General features: G+C 37.3%; 1 protein-coding gene across 2 annotated transcripts in view; it reads left to right on the top strand.

Moving 5' to 3' along the window:
- The window catches only part of Tfec (transcription factor EC), a 33,898-nt gene extending 13,605 nt beyond the window's left edge, over window positions 1-20,293 (top strand). For both annotated transcript variants that reach the window (XM_005363746.2, XM_005363747.2), the window contains exons 2-6: window positions 6,516-6,630; window positions 7,792-7,848; window positions 13,038-13,113; window positions 18,886-19,033; window positions 19,913-20,293. In XM_005363746.2, coding sequence (XP_005363803.1) covers window positions 6,516-6,630; window positions 7,792-7,848; window positions 13,038-13,113; window positions 18,886-19,033; window positions 19,913-20,293 — 777 coding nt within the window. The remainder of the gene's footprint in view (window positions 1-6,515; window positions 6,631-7,791; window positions 7,849-13,037; window positions 13,114-18,885; window positions 19,034-19,912) is intronic.
- Window positions 20,294-20,545: the final 252 nt, after the last annotated feature.

Raw genomic sequence — 20,545 nt, 5'->3', positions numbered from 1 at the left:
TGCCGAGTGCTGGGATTAAAGGCGTGAGCCACCACCACCAGCTCTGCTTAATGTTTTAATGTTTCCCCTCCCTCAACTCATCTCAGAATCCTTTCACCCATTCCACTCATCTTCCTGGTTTCTCTGTCTCAAAAATAAAAAAAAAGTGAGAATTAAAAGACAGAAACTGAAAAAACAAAACAAAACACTAACTATCTCTGCAAATCAACAAACATAAAGCTCCAACAATAATAAAAGAAAAAAACAAATGAAAAACAAAACAAAAACCCTTCAGAACATGGAATTTGTTTTGTTCTGGCCATAATCTCCTGGGTCTGTATTCTGTCTTGGAGTATGATAGATTTACTCATTGGCACTCTATTGGAAACAAATGATTTTGTCTTTCCCAGGTATTGATTACAAATAGATTCTTGGTCTTGAGGTAAATTAATGCCTAGTTTTCTGAGAAACAACTATAGTGATTTCCAAAGTGGCTGTACGAGTCTGCACTCCCACCAGCAGTGGAGGAGTGTTCCCTTTACTCCACATCCTCAGCAGCATGTGCTGTCATTTGTGTTTTTGAGCTTAGCCATTCTGACAGGCATAAGATGCAATCTTAAATTCATTTTTGCTCTTGAGTTGCCAACAACTTTAAAAAATTTCCAAATCAGGTGCTATAAGGACTTTGTTTGAAATTTTCCTTTGGCGGAGTATACAATGTTTGAATATTTCAAAGACATTTGAGAAAATCATGTGTTCTGTATTTTTGCAAGTACTGTAAACATATTATCTATGAGATCACACTATTACTTTAATTCAAATCTTTTGTAGCAGTCTTTATTATTTTGTCTGTTTGACTTTTCAAAAATTAAAAGGAATGTGTAGAAACCTTTCACTCTGATGTTAGGTTATTAACATCTGTAGATTTTAACATTCATTACATATTTGGTGTGGCTTTCAATACTTATAATTAGTTTTTTTAGTTCACTTTTTTATGTATTCACTCTTTTTTTTAATCAGCTACTGTCTTTGTTACGGTTTACTATTGCTGTGAAGAGACACCATGACAACTCTTATAAAGAAAATATTTAAATTTAGGAGGCTCACAGTTCAGAGGGTCAGTCAATTATCATCATGGTGGGGAGCATGGTAGCATACAGGCAGATGTGGTGCTGAAGCTGAAAGTCCTTACATCTTAACTCAGAGGCAACAGGAAGTTGACACACTTCCTCCACCAAGACCACACCTCCTGATAGTATCACTCTCTAGAGCTTATGGGACCAATTCCATTCAATGTACCGCAATTATGTATTTCTTTATTGGGACAAATAATTAACAGCCACAGTTAAAGGAAGTAAAGTTCAGTTTTAGTGCACAGTTTAGGGGCACAGTTCATCAAAGCGGGGTGTCATGGCACTAGCAGTTTGAAGAAGCTGGCTATAGTATATTTTCAGTCACAGTGACGTGCAGTTAAGACCCTAGCCTAACTAATGCTATCACCCACAATTACAAGGGGTTTCTGACTTCAGTTATCATACTTTTCACACAGATGATGTCCAAAGGTTCACCTTCAAGGTGATTCTAGGTCCTGTTCAGTTGACCACCAATACTAACCATCATAGTCATCAATAAAGTTGCTAATTTGAAAGCCCACTTTCTCTGATATTAGTATAACTATGTCAATTCCCTTACAGTTATAATCTGCTGGCGTATCTGACGTCATTTTTTTTTCTGTTCAATTTGTGTATCTTTTACTAGCTGTCTCTTGGGAGCTACTTATATCTATTGATCATCTCTTAATCAGTTTAGATTTTAGATGGGGGTGATTGTCTGACATTGTTAATTATTATTCATATATGTGATGGCTGTTTTTGTTGCCAGTTTGACTACACCGGAAATTAACTAAAATCAGTGGCTAGGGCCGGGCGATGGTGGCGCACGCCTTTAATCCCAGCACTCGGGAGGCAGAGGCAGGCGGATCTCTGTGAGTTCGAGACCAGCCCGGGCTACAGAGCTAGTGCCAGGACAGGCTCCAAAGCCACAGAGAAACCCTGTCTCGAAAAACAAAAAACAAACAAACAAAAAAAAATCAGTGGCTAGGAACACCTATGAGGGATTTTTTTTCTTAACTAAATCATTTGAAGTAGAAGACCCATCTTTAATCTGGCCCTTTTGCGGAGTGATGCATCTTTAATATAAATCTTTGAGGTGGGGAGATGCATCGTTAATCTGAGAAATACATTCGTATGGAAGCCCATTAAAAAGACATGGGAAAGGGAAGCTCTTCCTCTTCACCTACCTGGCCTCACTCTCACTATCGAGTCTATTTCTCCACTGGATTAGAGCCTACTTCTTTGAGATTCTGGCACATACCAAAGACCAGCTGCAACGTCCACCCTCATAGACTGAGCAGCCGCTGGATTCTTGGACCTTCTGTTGGTCCATTGTTTGACTATCTGGACAACAGCCTGTAAGCCATTCTAATAAACCCCATAAACACAGACACATACACACGCAGACACACACAGACACACACACCATTCTATAATTTCTGTTCCTCTAGAGAATTCTGAAAGCATATTCCCTTGTTCTAGAGAGGTGACTCAGAAGTTAAGAATACTGGCTGCTCATTCAGAGGCTTTAGGTTCAATTCTCATTACCCATGTGGCATTCACAACTGTCTGGATTCCCAATCCCAGAAGATCTGATACCCTCTTCTGGCATCTACAGACACTAGGCACTCATTTGGTGCCAGATATATCTTAGGCAAAACATCTATGTGCATAAACAATTTTTAAAAAAATATATTCCCATAATAATTTCTTAGCACTTCCTTGCTACCCCAATTCACTCGGGCTGTAACTATGAAGACTGGAACAATTTTTTCTTGTCTTCGATCTCAGTGTCTACCATCACCTTTTCCTTACATTCCACAATCACTTTTCTGAGATACTTGATCAATTTGATTTCCATCTTTGAAACACATCTTTAAATAGCCTTTCCTTTTAGGTACTTGCGGTAAATGTTTCTTGTAATTAACTCATTAAAAATTTAAATAATATGATCATTTTATTTTCCTTTTCCCAACTCCTCCCAGATCCTTCTTACTTCTCTAACAACCCAATTTTGATTTGATTTTTTGGAGGGGGGCTTAAACTTAATGCTGTGTGCTTAGGAATATTATTATAATGGTTTCATATGCTCGTAGCCTCAAGGCTGAGATAAAAAGGTATGCATAATTATTTTCACTCATGTTTAAAAATTCATTCACTTTTACTTTATACTTAATTCTTAGTTGTGTTATTGGCCATTGTATAATCATTTATTTTTTTTCTCAAAATAGTCACTTTCCTTAGATGTTTTGCTACTTTGACCTGTGAATACCCCCTAGCCCCTAAGAAATACTGAGTGCTTCGAAAGGATCTATCACTTATGAAGGATGGATCCAGATGTGACTAAAATCTAGATATCATACATCACGGTCACTCACTGCTCATCGCTGAGCAGCTTCTCAGAAATGTTGTTCTTTCTCGACCAGAGAGTCGCATCCTCTCACAAAGATGTATTCTTTAAATGGATTTGAAGATAAATTATTTATTTTTATTTGGCTTGGTAACAGTATGTTCATTCACTGTCATGTCAATGTATTGCCTTGTTGAGAAATCAGCCTGCCTTTTTTTTTAAACAAGAATAAGAACATCTTCACAAAGTACCTATCCATTTGCTTGCCAACCCATAAAGACATAGGCCTTGTTACTGAAGTAATGCAGACCTCTGGCAAAGGTAGAAGCACATTAGCTTTGTAAGTGCTTTCCCATGGCTATGCATGCGTTTCGTATTCACTACCATTGCACTCGTATAAGTTTTAATGGAGAGAATTCTCCTTAGATGACCTGAAGTGTGTTACACACTTTGAAACTCAACAATCTAATGATATTCAAAATGTGATTAACCATTTGCATGAAATAGAATAGTACCTACAGCCTAATAGGGTATTAATCATTATGATTTAAGGCATAAATGAGACTATAGCCGAGGTCATGGAATGACATAACCTAGCTAGAATTAGACAGGATTAGATTCATTGTCGGAACCCTGTTCTCTTTCTATGGACTAATGCAGCAAGTACTAACTGAGCAGGTACTGTGGACCCAGTGGTTAGGAGCCTCTCTCTCCATTGTTATAGTACATGGACTAGAGATCCTTTTCTTCTTTAACATTTCTGCAATTTCCCAGTCTGCATTGAAATCCATCTGAATTCAAGCTCTTCAGAGGCGAAGTGCCCTTTCCCGAGTTCCTTCCCTCCACTCCCTGTCTTTTTGTTCATCACGTCCATTATATTTCTCAAAGGCACAGTGGAAATGTACCCTTCGGGTGGAGATGCCTCGGCTCATAACCAACAAGTTACTCAAATGAGACCATGAGAATCTGTATGTCTAAAGCTCTGTTGAGATGATGCACACCTTGGGGAAATGGTCTGTGTGGTGGAACATCTCCTAATTATATTTGCCAGAGAGTCACATACATCATCTTTCTAATTTAGTCAACCCTTGTTTGTTTCTAAAATGAGTAAATTGGAAAATGATAAGTGTTTAAGTACTGCCCATCTAAAATCTGTAAAATAAAAACACGTTTTAAGATAATGAGTTTGTACAGTCAAGAGTGAAGCTCATGATAGAGCATGTATGTGTTTAACACGTTTCAGGCCCTGGGTTGGTCCTGAGCAGTGCAAAAAATCAATTTAAGTGAATATAAGTAAAGTATAAGCTGGATAAATTAAAGATGAGGCTTTCTAATAAAGTTAACGATGAAGATAGCAGTGTACTAAAATATATGCCGTAGAGACAAAAGCAGGCTAGAATGTACTTCTTGATAGGAACATAGATTTATGTATTAGGTCATTTAAACTTCATTTTGTAGTTGATTTTACTTAGAAATACGCATTTATTTAATACAATAAAGCAACTTGTTCCCCTGAAAATTAATTTCAGCCTAAGTAATTTCTTCATGTCAATTGCCAAATTGATTTTTTAAATCTTGAAATAGTAACTCAGGTTGAACTGGAATTTCACAATAAGTAGAATGTAGAGTTATATTCTCTGCAATAATTTTGACATAGCTGTGTTTGATTATATATATACATATATATATGATTATATATATATTCATTCCCTATTACATATACATATATTTTCCTAGGACTTAAGGGAAAACAACTGCTTCTTATTCAATCTTTGGTTAACTGCCCAGAAGTATAACAAAGATGTATAAAATAGAAATATTTTATGATTTTAAATTTTATGTTGTAAATGTAACTGTTCCCTGAAATACTGAGTATTTACTTAATATTTGAATATTATTTAAATAGAATCTTTTTGCATGATAAATAAGCACAGTTTGAATAATGAAACAATATACTTTTGAATTGTATTTAAAGCACATTAGGTTTCTATGAAATTGTACTCAAGAAGAACTGTAAGCTTTGCAGAGCTGACAGACAGAGCCTATGTTTAATAGAGGCAAACTAGTTTTAGTATGCTCTTGGTTACCAGGTGGGCTATTTATATCAATCTAGAACATTAGTGTACAGTGGGGAAAGTATGCTTTCAAGGATTCATAGTTTCCCATTTCATTAACAACCTAAAATCTCTCTTGATGGCCAGATTCAGTAATTACTGACAGCATTCTGAAGCTTCCAAAATTTTTGCCATTTTACTTCACTTGCAGTCTTCAAGAAACTTCCAGATTTGCTAAGATGTGTACAGCTTTTTCAAAAAGATATTTTAATAGTACTAAGTTACAACCATGTCATAATCTGGCTCAAGGCTCCATAGGTTTGTAAATATTCATCAGAATTTTCCATCATGCATAAACTGATCTCACTTTTTGTTGCAATCTAAATACTATTTTCAGCATATCTTATCCACATGCATTTCATAATGTATTTAAAAGTAATCTGTTGCACAAATTCTAATTGTTCATAATGAAAACCCGGAGTCAGATATTAGGGGATGAAATCTGAGAGATCAGAGAAGCAGTGTAGCCAGCCCCTAGAAAGACCTGTCACTTCTACCAATGCTCAGACCAAAGGTGTGATCCTATCCTCAGACTGCAACCTCAGACTGCCTACTGCAACTCAGAATTCAACTTAGACTTCATCTGTCTCCACCAAACCTCACACTGCACTGAGCTCTTGTCTCCTGCTGCCTACATTCCTCTCTTTCCAGCCATATCCCTTCCTGTCTCTACCTCTCTCGTGCTGGGATTAAAGGCTTGTGACTCCTAGGCTTTGGGATTAAAGGTGGCCTCTAGTGGCTTAGCTCTGCACTCTGATCTTCAGGCAAGCTTTATTTGTTAAAACACAAACACAATATCACTACAGTAGTAAATGTATATTTTCTGTTTAAAACTAATGGTTTCTATTGTCATGATTATTACAAAGTGATAACTTTAAAATGAGGAATTTAAGGTATATGTAAATATGTGTATGTCTACAGTGGCATTAATTAGTTGATCTTTTCTCTTTTTTCTTTAAGTTATCTGGTAGTATTTTGGATGTTTACCCTGATGAGCAGGGAATTTCTCCAGTTAACACAAATCTAATGAATGCTTCCTGTCCAAACATCCTGCCCATGAAAAAGGAAATTGCAGGTAATGCTGATTTTTAAAAAGTTTAGCCTTTTAACTTTTTATGAGTTGCATATGTGTGAATGACATAGTGTCATGCTGAATAGTTTCTTAAAGTACGGTCAAAATAGTTAAAAGGGAGAGGTAAGTGTTGAGAGTAGATCTATCATTTCTTAATGTCACTAAACAATAGGTCAATATCATTCACATTTTAGTTGAATGGGTTTGGTATTTTAGGAGCTGCTCATATGCTTCTTTCAAACTTTAAAAGTTTGATTCCATCTTCTTGACCTAAGGATCCAGGAGAAGCTTAGCCAATTGTTGTGACTCAGAGTCTCTTATGAGTCACTCTGGGAACCATGCAGAGTACAGTCTGTGACATGTGACTGGGCTAGGCAATACATTCCAAAGCTGGTATTAGCCCAGGGTGTGAAAATGCTGTAAATCGACAAGTAGTCTTGCTTTGTAACTGCGTGCACCTCTCCAGAAGGTCCTATAGACAGCACAAGAGAAGTAGCTCTTAGAGCCACCAAGGACATTCCCTTAACATTCTATTGGTATCATAATCCCAATGGATGCTGATAACGGTGAATGAACTACTCATGCTATGAAGACCACAGAGTCAGAATTATTTTAGGCACTTTACAGAGTTGATGGCCATCAAGCCCAGCGAACTTTGTTATTTCCTGAGTGGTAGGATGGTTTTGGCATACACATCTAAGATATATAGCTAGTTTCTATTCCTTTGACGTAGCAATCATAGATATTTTGGATGACACAAAGTTAATTTCTGAATCTCAAAAATATAGAAACGATAGACATTAATGAATAGTTTAGCGTTTTCATGCAACATGCCTATGAAACCCTTTCATTGTTTATCAGGTAGCTGTTGTAATATATTCATTTCCCAGGTGAAGAGCCTGAGACCATAAGTCTGATAATTGACCACATGACTTCAAAATGAAAAGCTATAAAAACAGATAAGGTTTTTGCTTCTCCAGGTCTTTACGACTTTGCCACTGTCTTTTACTGAATCATCTCCTAAATTTCTGCATATGGCATCAGGCATATTATTGCAGTATTCTAGAACAGGCAATCCTCTTTTCCTACCCAGTGTTTCTGAACATTGCAGGGAAAGGCTTCAGAGCAGAACTGAACTCTGTTTCAACTGTTTCTTTTGTTCAGAAACTGACACTAGAGCTTTGGCAAAAGAGAGACAGAAAAAGGACAACCACAACCTCAGTGAGTATGTTTTCTTTTTCCTTCAGAAAAAATCAATACAAGAGGAAATGCATGCAGAACGAAGTTGTCTTTTGCTGTGGTACCATTGCTGCTTAAAATTGGATTATTGAAATTAATTGTCCATGCTTAGCAACTTGAGCTGATTTTAGACAGGCAAACCTTGAGAACTTTAGAAAAAGTTTGGCATTTTCATGAAATGAGACAAGCTGAACAGTCTCTTTACCCTCCTTTCTCGGGCAGGGCGTGTTTGACTGAGATGAGTGCATTTGGTTACATTTGAGCAGTGTTGTGATTCACCAGCTCATAGATTTAAAGAAGCAACTGGCTATAAAGTGTACTTCATGCTGTCAGAAACAAGTACATATTCTCGTTTTTCAGTATCAACTTGCTCCTCCCTTTTCTTTTTTTTATTGAAAAATTTTCCACCTCCTCTTAGTCTCCCATTTCCCTCCCCCTCCCCCCACTCCTCTCCCCCTCCCTTTCCAGTCCAAAGAGCAGTCAGGGTTCCCTGCCCTGTGGGAAGTCCAAGGTCCTCCCCCATCCATCCGGGTTTAGGAAGGTGAGCATCCAAACAGGCTAGGCTCCCACAAAGCCAGTACATGCAGTAGGATCAAAACCTAGTGCCATTGTCCTTGGCTTCTCATCAGCCCTCATTGTTCGCCATGTTCAGAGAGTCCGGTTTTATCCCATGCTTATTCAGTCCCAGTCCAGCTGGCCTTGGTGAGCTCCCAATAGATCAGCCCCACTGTCTCAGTGGGTGGGTGCACCCCTCGCGGTCCTGACTTCTTTGCTCATGTTCTCCCTCCTTCTGCTCCTCATTTGGACCTTGGGAGCTCAGTCCGGTGCTCCAATGTGGGTCTCTGTCTCTATTTCCATCCACCGCCAGATGAAGGTTCTATGGTGTTATGTAAGATATTCATCAGTATGGCTATAGGATAGGGTCATTTCAGGTTCCCTCTCCTCAGATGCCCAAGGAACTAGCTGGAGACATCTCCCTCGACACCTGGGAATCTCTTTAGAGTCAAGACTCTTGCCAACCCTAAAATGGCTTCCTTAATTAAGATATATACTTTCCTGCTTTCATATCAACCCTTCCTTTATCCCAACCATCCCATTCCCAAGCTCTCCCCATCCTCCCCTTCTCACTTTTCTCTCCCCATTTTCCCTTTCCCTCATCCCACCCCACCCCCAAGTTCCCAATTTTTGCCCGGCAATCTTGTCTACTTCCAATATCCAGGAGGATAACTGTACGTTTTTCTTTGGGTTCACCTTCTTATTTAGCTTCTCTAGGGTCACGAATTATAGGCTCAATGTCCTTTATTTATGGCTAGAAACCAGTTATGAGTGAGTACATCCCATTTTCATCTTTTTGGGTCTGGGTTACATCACTCAGGATAGTGTTTTCTATTTCCATCCATTTGCATGCAAAATTCAAGATGACATTGTTTTTTACCTCTGAGTAGTACTCTAATATGTATATATTCCACACTTTCTTCATCCATTCTTCCATTGAAGGGCATCTCGGTTGTTTCCAGGTTCTGCCATTATAAATAATGCTGCTATGAACATAGTTGAACAATTGCTTTTGTAATATGATAGGGCATCTCTTTTTTTTTTTTTGGTTTTTCGAGACAGGGTTTCTCTGTGGCTTTGGAGCCTGTCCTGGAACTAGCTCTGTAGACCAGGCTGGTCTCGAAATCCCAGAGATCCGCCTGCCTCTGCCTCCCGAGTGCTGGGATTAAAGGCGTGTGCCACCACCGCCCGGCAGGGCATCTCTTGAGTATAATCTTTTTCAATGATACATTAACTGAAAGGCATGGCTTATGCCATAATGTTGAATTCTTCGTGCCTTCTTTAGGTCATTTTCACTCAGATAACCAGTCATAGGACCTGGAGAAATGCAGCTGAGAGAGGTAGATTAGCAGCAAGGCTGGGGTTTACAGTGCTCAGTCTTGTCTTAAGAGATTCGCTATTTCAAGTGACTTCCACTAATTGAGTGTGAAGCAGCTTTGTTCCAAGACACGAGTCTCAACAGAGAAAGAGTAGCAAGGGAAATGAAAGAGTAAAGCCGCAAGTCAAACCAGCAATTTTCTTATGTGCAATGGACTGAAATCCATTCTGCATGAACATGTGAAACCCTTCCCACTTCTTATTGCCTTCCCAGTTCTTATTGCAACTGCCACATCAGACTGGTAACAGTTAACTGACAGTGAGCAGCGCTGGACCTTGCTCCAACTCTTTTGAGCCATAACCTTTGGGTTCCCTTAGTTCTCAAGGGCATTGCAGACAACTTTGATTTAGAATGTGAGGTAAGGGGGGGGGGCAGCAGTGGGCAGGGCTGATGACTGGTTCTATTAGTTAATATACTGGGGAGCCATAGGTCCCATGAAGTTACTGCCCTGTCTCTCCTTCTGTTCTCTATGTAGGCAATTAAAAACAAAAAACAAAAACAGGCCTTTAATGGATAGGATTATTGGTGTCTGCTATTTGTCCTATCAAAGTGTTATGTAACTGGATTCTCATGCTAAGTCATTTCATTTTATGGTAAATCAATGTTAAAAATTTAGTGCTGTGTATTTTATAGATGACAAATATAAAACAGTTAAAGCTACAGAACATGAGAAGTCATTGCAAAACTACAAAGGAGGTTGCCTTTATCTGCTGCCTAAACATGCCAAAGATAAAAATCAAATTTGAAAATGTTAAATCTTTATTAAAACCTGGAAAGCCAAGAGCAGATTGAAATTCTCAGGATCTCTGGGTTTGGCCTGGCAATATTGATGCAAGCCTTTAGCTTGCAACGTATTTCTTGTGTCTTTCTATTTTATGCTATCAGTAGCTTTGAAACCTGAGTTACCACTCTGCTCCAAACATATGTAACCCTTTGATTATGCAGAGTTAAAGGTGGAAGCTCATTCCCTCAGGAGAGGAGATTTTAGGCCATAGGTTGTCCTGGGCCTGGAAATGAGCCTTGGAGTGAAAGAGGAAATTTCTTGTGCAAGTTAGTCAGAGTGCCATTCAATAGGATTCTCTTGGTCTTGGTCTTCCCTGGCCAGAGAATGCAAGAGTAGTCTACTGAATGCCAGTAGAATGCAGTGGATTTAGGGATTAGACTTGACAGAATATGCCAAAATCATAATGACTAGTGAAATTTCGCAATTTACAAATAACTTGTTTATTCAAGAGCAACTGAAGCTGTAATTGCTCATTTAAAATGTTATACGCAGAATCGAAGAAGAAGAAAGTAGTTTTTGAAAGCATGCACAATGTGGAGCTAGGTAAAATACTTTGAACAAACTTAAAACTAATGTGTTTTGAGATTGAATCATGAACTTGCTTCATTGGTGTTGCATGTTTCGTTGGTGATAGATAAAGTATGTGGACACAGAATTGTCTCGAGTTTTCTCTGAAAAGCATACACATTTTTCTCTCAGTTTTACTTTTGTTTATTTATGTAGAAATATTCAGCTGCCCTGTAAGTCATGTACAAAGAACAATGGTTAGTGAAGAGGCAGTCAAGCTCAGCGATTGAATGTACTCTGATTTGAACGTGTTAACCCTGAAGATGAAGCTCACTAATGGTCCCTGGCTTTGCAGAGAAGGATTTAGGAAGGCAAATGGTCTTTGTTAGTCACTTTCTTCTTCTCATGCAGCAGATCTTAGTTCTCAAGCAGGCACTATTTAGCTATTTTACAATGTTTTTGAAGTATACTTTTCTTTTTTGTGGCCTTTTTTTGCACAAATTTCCCTGAATACTTTATACATATAATCTACAGCAAAAATATTATATAGGACCAATATAAGAAACTCATTATATTGCCAACAGTGAATTGTTTCTATATACACAAAATTGCTATAAATAATGAATTTATAGAAAAATAAGCAGCAAGAAATTTTGAAGGGCTTCTATCTATAGTTCTCGAATGGCTAACATTGCACATGTAATAACAGCCTCACCTAATGACATTTCGGGAGTGCATATACTGATTCTACATAAATGAGAATTCTTTGATGAGGTAAAAACATGTTCAACAATCCTACCAAATTTGTCTGAGTCAATCAAGAGTTTGAAAAACCTTATAATTAAGGAAATAGTACCAGTAAGGTGGGCGAAGGCACTGCTGCCAAGTCTGACAGCCTGAGTTTGATCCCCATGATCCATATAGTGCAATGAGAGTTCCTATCACTACAAGATGTCCTCTGACTTCTACACATGCTATTGTATGTATGTCTACACAAACACACACACACACACACACACACACACACACACACACACACACTAACTGCTAATTAAGAGAAAAGCAACTCGTAGTCTAATTCACATATATTTAGTTAACACCTATGTAGGCCAAGCTCTCTGGGGATATAATTATTTTTTAATTTTCCTTTTTTTTTCTTGTTTAGTTTTTCAGAACAGGGTTTTTCTGTGTAGTCTTGCCTGTCTTGAAACTCTGTAGACCAGCCTGTCCTTGAACTCATAGAGGTATGCCTGCCTCTGCCTCCTGAGTGCTGGGATTAAAGGTGTATGCCTCCACCATCTGCCTTTTTTTTAAAGTTTTATTTTTATTTAATTATTTAGATTTATTTTCTTATTATTTTGTGTGTATGAGTGTATTGCACCACATATATGCCTGATACCCAAGGAGATGGTGGACTTCCATGTGGGTACTCGGAATCAAACCTGGGTTCTTGGCAATAACAAGTGCTTTTAACCACTAAGCCAACTCTCCATCCCAAGAGATGTAGTTATTGTTAGCTTATCACATATATTTGCAATGTGCTAAACATTGAGGAGAGTATATGAGAAGGGTAAAACATGGTGAATGACCTTGAAAGATTACACTAATACTCTGCCAGTATGAGTATGAGTGAGGTATCAACTAAACAGGATAAGCATATGCATATATATTCATAAATGTATATAGTAATGTGAGTGGATTCAAAAAAAAAATCATTTGGGGGCAAAATATTTTATCATGTTATGAAGTATACATTCACAATTTTATTATTACAAATTTTCCTGCTGATATAAGACATATTTGAGTTTTTATCTTATTATTAAAAACTGTCCTTTGACTAACTGGGAATATCTTCTTTACTATTTTTTAAAGATTATTAAATTTACAGCTGACCAACAGTGAACTGTGTTTTAATGAGAATAATCAATAATATTTCTTTCTTAATAGTTGAAAGAAGAAGAAGGTATAATATTAATTACCGAATCAAGGAGCTTGGCACTCTTATTCCAAAGTCTAATGATCCGTGAGTTCAAAATCATTTGCGCAATAATGTTGTAGTTTCAGTGTCCCACAAATGGGTGGGTGGGGAAAGGGAGGACAGATCCAATGACCAGGAAACGAAGCATCTTACAGCAAAGATAAGTCTTCTTCTGGTCTTCCTTTAAAATATCTATTTCAGCATCAAGACATTCCCTTGCCCCGTCCTTCTGATAGTCAAAATAAGTGTGCGAGTTGCCCTCAGATCACAGTGGCTCTCTGCATACTAACAGTATTGGCAATTTCATGGTAGTGTCAAAAGCTGTTTATGATAATGACTTGGATATTCAACTTATGATAATAGCATTGCTTCCAACTTAAGATTTATGTGAGCATTAAAATTAAATTGCCACAATGTCAAATATGTTCAGGCTCTAGAGAGACTCATGCTAACGTAGAATTGTAAGATACTGGTGAGTGATGCCGACCAGATTTTGGTGGCAAACATAAAGCCAGATATACAGTGTTTGAGATTGTAAATATCAAGAAATAACTAATCAAAATTTCAATTTTGAAAGTAGAGCATTTGTACAAAGATCAAAGTCATTATCTGCAGCTTGAATGACGATTCAAATATGATCTCCCCAAATATCAACAATTTCCCCATCTAGAAAGGAGAGTGTTTGATAAAGTGATACTTGTGAGACATTAAATAGTCTTTCCTTAAATCTAAATGTTATAACTAATCTGGACAATAAAACAACTCATGTTAGAAATGAGTGAGATATGTATCTTCAGTAGCACACTGGAAAGCACAGGCTTCAAGGTGAGCGTGGCAGAAGGACCCATCCCAGCAGAGAGAACTGAAGCGCTCAGACCAAGTTTGGGTTCTAGAGATAATCATTCAAAACTGCTAAAGCCACTAAATGGAGAACTCTTCTGTTGTCCAGCTGAGTCTGGTTGAGAATGGATGCTGCTCTTCCAGAGCAACTGAGTTCCATTTCCAGCACCTATGTTGGTCAGCTCCTAGCTGCCTGTCACTAACAACCATCCAGGCTTCCAGCATCTTCTGGCACTTGTAGACACTTGGACACACACTGCATACATTAACACAGATAGGCACACAAATAAACTTATTTGTTTCTAGATTTATTTATTTTGTTGTTTTATAGGTATGAATACATTTATGAATAAAATACATGCATGTTTTATATGTATGAATATTTCTCCTGTGTGTACATATATGGACCATGTACATGTCTAATGCCTCAGAGGACAGTAGAAGGCATTGGAACCCCAGATAATAGAGTTTTAGGCATTTGTCAACTACTATGTGGGTGTCGAGAATCAACCTTGGGTCCTCTGCAATAACAAGTGCCTTAATCACTGAGCTAACTCTCCCCTCCGTGCACACAAAAATTTAAAAGTAGAAATCTGTAAACTATAGTAATTAATTGCCTTTCCTTTATAATTGTTTTTATAGAAATATCAGTAATGAGACTACATTATAAAGACTGAAGCTTTGTAATATTTAACATATTATAGTTGTTTAGATAATCTAATTCTTTCTGGTTTAACTCATTGTGTAGCACATGACAAGCTTTTCCAACAGATATATCAAGCCTTATGTTTTATGTAGGTTGTAGTGCAGTGATTTAACTCTGCCATTATTGTCCCCAAGTCAGACAAAAACCACATATAAGTGAGAGAGAATGATTACAGCCACAGAAGCTATAGACCAAAACTGTCTGTGGCTATCGTTTGTCTCATGCTAGCCTAGAATATGGAAAATCTATTTCCCACAGATTTAGATAAAAGGTAGTTGAGAAACCTTCACTCTATGCATTCTTAAGTATCTTTTTATTCATTATGATCACCATCCTCCTGACTCTCATTTTTCATAATGCTATCTGTTAACAAATAACATTAAGATTTTCCGGTAAACATGCTGAATATTGAATATATCTATATATCTATATATGACTTCTAGCATGTCATTCAAACACCTGAACACTACATTTTGCTTTAGGATATTGCATTTCCTGCCTTACTGAGACTTCACCAGTGACTTTAGTATTCTTTGGGGTTCAGCAGTAAGGATGCCATGGTTGAATATGGAATCTAGCATCTTGAAAAGGATTTTACTAGAGTAGATGCTGGGTCCAAAGACCCCAGGAATGACTAGTCTATGAAACAATTTGAGCTGATTGGTTAAATTTTAAATGCTAATATGAATCCTTTAAAAGCTTCAGGAATAACACCAGGGAAAGATTGTAGGGAAAATACAGAGAAGGCAGGATTCTATTTGAAGAAAGAAAAGTAAGAAATAGCATTACTATGTTACGGCAATCATTAAACTAACTAAAAGTTCAATTGGAAAACAACAAAATATGAAGAGATTATAACTTATAAAATATGAAGAGTTTGGATAAATAACTCTCAGTTGAATCTGTTACATAGATGATGACCATTAAGATGAGAAATTATTATTAGATTTTTAGTTCAAGAAAATGGCTGGGTGTGGTAGCTCACATCTGTATTTCTACGACATAAAAGGCAGAGTAGGGAGGATTACTGAGACCAAGGCCAATTTTGGCTACACAGTTACTTTTAGTTAATCTTAAGTCACATGATGAACCTTGTTTCAAGAAACAAACAAACAAACAAACCAAAAAAGGAGGAAGCCACAGACGATCAGTAAAGCAAGCATAGTGAGCAAGAAGACCTGGAGCTCACCTAAATGTCTCATGTTCCTGGGCACAGGCATGGTGGAGCTACTCCTGCTGAGGACCTTTCCAGCTCTCTGAACTAAATTCTGGGGAATGAGGTCAGAGCTACTTTGAAGATGCTAAACTCAATGGCATTGTCATTTTTATATATCAAAACATTCAGGGCTGGAGAGATGGCTCACTGCCTGCTCTTCCAAAGGTCCTGAGTTCAATTCCCGGCAACCACATGGTGGCTCACAACCATCTGTAATGAGGTCTGGTGCCCTCTTCTGGCCTGCAGACATACACACAGACAGAATATTGTGTACGTAACAAATAAACAAATAAATATTTTTAAAAAAACATTCAAAAACTTTATTTCTTTGCAGATCAAAATCATGGAGTTAAAAGAGAAAAATATACAGACAAATTAGAGTTGAGAAAAATAATTTGAGAAAAATACAAATCAGACTTGTCCTGGTGTTTTCTGCATTTCTTGGTCATAAAATTCTGATACTTGAGGCTGGACAGACTCAGATGAAGAGGCACTGAACAATTCCTTCTAAAGTTCTGGAGGAATTCCCAGAAACCACATGGTGGCTCACGGCCATCTATAGTGAGATCTGGTGCCCTCTTCTGGCTTGCAGGCATACATGGAGACCGAATGGTGTATGCATAATAAAGAAATTAAATCTTTAAAATTCTGCTGCTTTAAAGTGGATGTCACACACCAGGTGACAACTGATATACACATTTTCTGCAGCTTTACCTGAGGGAAATCCTACACTAATTTACACCTCAGATCTTAATGTCTTGACCCTACCTTCAGACTTTTAACTCTCCTCCCAAAAATATTAAGATATTCAAGGATAATTGCGTTATGGAAAATAAGATGACAATGTCTCCCTTCTTTGTTTAGACATGCCTTCACATTCTTCATTTCTATGATAACATTATATTCTTTTAATTTTTTAATCCTACAGTATTTGAGATTATCTCATAAGAGAGAACCATATATTCCTGAATACATGTGTATATATATATATATGTATGTAGATATATATGAACACTTTTAGCATTTGAAGAACAAAGCCTTATTTATTCAAATATTAACAGATGCAGCAAACTCTAAGAACAGTCAAATGACATCGGTTCCAGTCAAAAGAGTACTGTGTTCTCCTTCTCTATTTTGTAGATTTATTTTAAATTTAAATCTGCTTAAGTGTTTAGATTTGACTGTAATCATACTTTGCTTTTGATTTTTCCATTATGTTTGAAAATTTTATGCATGTATACCAAGAAATTTGAAAATATCCCTCATTCCTTTCCCCATATACATGTACATACATACATTTATGTATTTTAGATATACATTTTATTTATCTAACTAGATCCACTTAGTGTTGGTCATATGTGCATGGGTGTGAGCCATGTCTTTTGTTTCTTATTCTTCCTCCTTCATATACCCTTCCCCCAGGGGAGGAAATGAAACAAAAATAAGGTTCCATATGGTTCCTGCTACTACCTAAAAGTTTCGATTCAGGAGACCACAGTATTTCTCGGTTACAGTTACCTCTTGGTTCAACAACAGAAATGACTTGTCTTTCCATAATTACTCTACCATGAGATAAATCCCCATGAATAGAGTTGTTCTTAATAGTCATGGTGGCCCTAGAAAGCTGAGTAGATAATATTTAAAATGAGCAAACACGGAGGTAGTTTTGTACATTTCAGTAGACGGTTGTCTTTAACCCTTTGTGCAGAATGGATGAAGATGTATCGTTCCTTCATTTGTTGCTGCTAATGACATGGTCCCCCAACCTGTTTTCATTAGTAATGTTCAAATAGTTGTTTCACAGACTTTATATTCCTGACCCATAATGAATAATTTATTAACTTTATTCTAGTTTAGAAAAATCATACAAACTAGGACTATTTTCAATATAATACTCAGAAAAGTAAAACAAAAACAACTGTTGGAAAATGTTTATTTTTGCTCTATGTGTGTAAATAATTTTACAGAGTGAGGGACACGGCTCAGTGAATGATACTTGCTACTTAAGTGCAAGGATCTGAGTCTAGATCCCAGAACCCACATAAAAACTAGGCTTGGATGTGCTTGCCTGCAATCTGTCTGCTGGGAGTTGGAGACAGGAGGGTCTCAGCGCTTGCTTGGCCAGCCAATCTAGCAGAGCCAGTGAACTTCAGGTTCAGTCACCATCATTTTCTAACCACATTAATTAACATTTGGAAATTAGTTTGCTCTTGTTACTAATGATATTAATAGTTCTCATGCAGCATAACATCCATAATGTTTTCAGAAATTAAGATCACTATTAGCTCCTTCTATACTTCTATATTATTATTTCTACTATATTAAAATATTTTCATATTTTTCTATGCCAAACTTAAATGAGTTTTGAGGAATGCTTGTTTCTATTAATTATCTTAAATATTTTAAAAATATTAAAATAGCTAAAAATGGTACTCTGAGTCCAACTTTAAAAATAATGACGTTATTGTTTGTGCAGAAAAATTGATTAAATGGTTTCAGGAAGCTTGCTCTGTTGCATAAAGCAATGTTGCCCAACTCTGCTGTGTTTCACAACCATTCAGGATCACCATTCAGGGAAGAATGTCCTTTTTTCTTTCTTAGAAACAAAAGCAACCATATTAGGAAATAAGTTAAAAGATTGGTACATTTGAAACGATCTTAAAAAATTTAGGCTTAAGTCGTCAGAAATGTACATTTGCTAGTTCATTAATGCAGAAATCCTGCACATAGATTTTAATCTTAGAGTTAATAATAAAAGCAATTTTCACTAAAAATATAAAAACTGTAATGGTAGAATCATGATATTGCATTTAGCTCTCCCACAAAAAGTCACTTTATTACTTTCTTTTGACACTTATTTTCATTCTGGGATTAATTTTACTATATAAGGGCTTCTTAACTATTCTATTAAAATTTCTATTCAGAAGCAATAATATCTAAGAGTGAATAATAGTCATGTAAATCATTATTTCATATTAATGTAAAAGATTTTGTAAGTTCTTATGAATTCTGCTGACATGCACAATTGTGAAAAGGTTATCTCCCCCTTCTACAGTGATATGCGCTGGAACAAAGGAACCATTCTGAAAGCATCAGTGGAGTACATCAAGTGGCTGCAGAAAGAACAACAAAGAGCCCGGGAGTTAGAACACAGACAGAAGAAATTAGAACAGGCTAACCGGCAGCTTGTGCTCCGGATTCAGGTTGTCATGAGATGGTTGCCGTGAGCTGCACAGTGAACGTATAACTAACTCGTCACTGCTTTTCTTCACTGGTTTCACTTATACATTTGCTTATTAACAACTTTCTCCCCCTTTGGAAAAATAATTTACTGCCTTTTCAAGCTTCTGAATTGGGTTGTTTCCATTAGATTTTAATTGGAGATCGAAGATCAAAATGACTTAAACAGACACAGAATGGGTGAAAACCAATTACCAAATGCAGGAAATGATGCTCATTTGCTGCACACACGATATCATCTCTCACGTTGGAAAACAGAAACAGAACAACCAAGAGAAGCACTTGGCTTCTGTTAGATGATTTTGGACACTAAATTTCTCCCTCCTCTTTAATTTCTTTAGTGACATCATTATGGATTTCATTGCCTCAAGGCTTATTTTACCAGTTTACTTTTTACCTTTCATCTATTCATGTGTAACAAAATATTAAAATATGGGCTTCATAATTGTATCTCCTTTTAATGCAGACAGGCACATGGTCAAGTTATACACTTACCTTGTTTCAGTGAAATGCTCTTGAGTTATAGCAGGAGATTAACCAGGAGGCATAAGTGGAAGACTTTTTACAATTTGTGTAGTGCACTATTTAGCCACTATGATATCATCACATATCATGTGGTTTACAGACACTGTAAGGACTTTTTTCTTTAATTTAAGTAATTTTTAGGTATTGCAAGTACACCAGATTTCCTTATTTACAAAATATGTTTGTAGTTTCCCGTCCTCTTCATTTTGTTCATTAGCTAATTTGTTTTGTTTTCTTTTCCAGTTTGATTTCAATAATTATGTCAACTTTTCCAACGCATTATTTAACAATTTACAAGTTCTTATTGGAAATTGCAGGAACTAGAGATACAAGCACGGGCTCACGGTCTGCCAATGCTGACTTCACTCGGCCCCGCTGATCTCAGTCCCCACCTCACCAAACAACAGATCCATCCTGAGAAGAACTCAGTAGTGGGCTGCTGCCAACAACTGACTCCGTCTCAGGGGACAAGCCCGGAGTTCTGCGAGCAAGCTGTGGCCTTCTCTGACCCTTTGTCCCACTTCACAGATTTATCGTTTAGCGCTGCTTTGAAGGAAGAGCAAAGATTGGACGGCCTGCTACTAAGTGATACAATGTGCCCCTTTGGAACAGACCCTCTCCTCTCTGCCACTTCCCCTGCGGTTTCCAAAGCCAGCAGTCGAAGCAGCTTCAGCTCCGAGGATGGTGATGAACTATAAGCCACAAACAGGCTCCAGTCATCAACCAGGAAGAAACGCCATGTTGGTGCTATGCAATCATGATCTGCGTTTCACACGTTATTTTTTCTTAATTCTCTGAAAGGAATTATGTTGCCCATGGGGGGAAAGTGATAAGAAGCAATGGGCAAGTCCTAGGGAAGAAGAAGCATGGTGTTAAAGAATCGCTGAAGAGCACAGTCTCGTTTCCTCCTTTGTCTACAGAGTCCAGATTTCCTTAAATTTGATTTTCTT

The sequence above is a fragment of the Microtus ochrogaster genome, linkage group LG10 (assembly GCF_000317375.1).
Source record: "Microtus ochrogaster isolate Prairie Vole_2 linkage group LG10, MicOch1.0, whole genome shotgun sequence".
Lineage (NCBI taxonomy): Eukaryota > Metazoa > Chordata > Mammalia > Rodentia > Cricetidae > Microtus > Microtus ochrogaster.
Note: the sequence above shows the minus strand (reverse complement) of the source record. Positions and strands in the feature narration are given on the sequence as shown.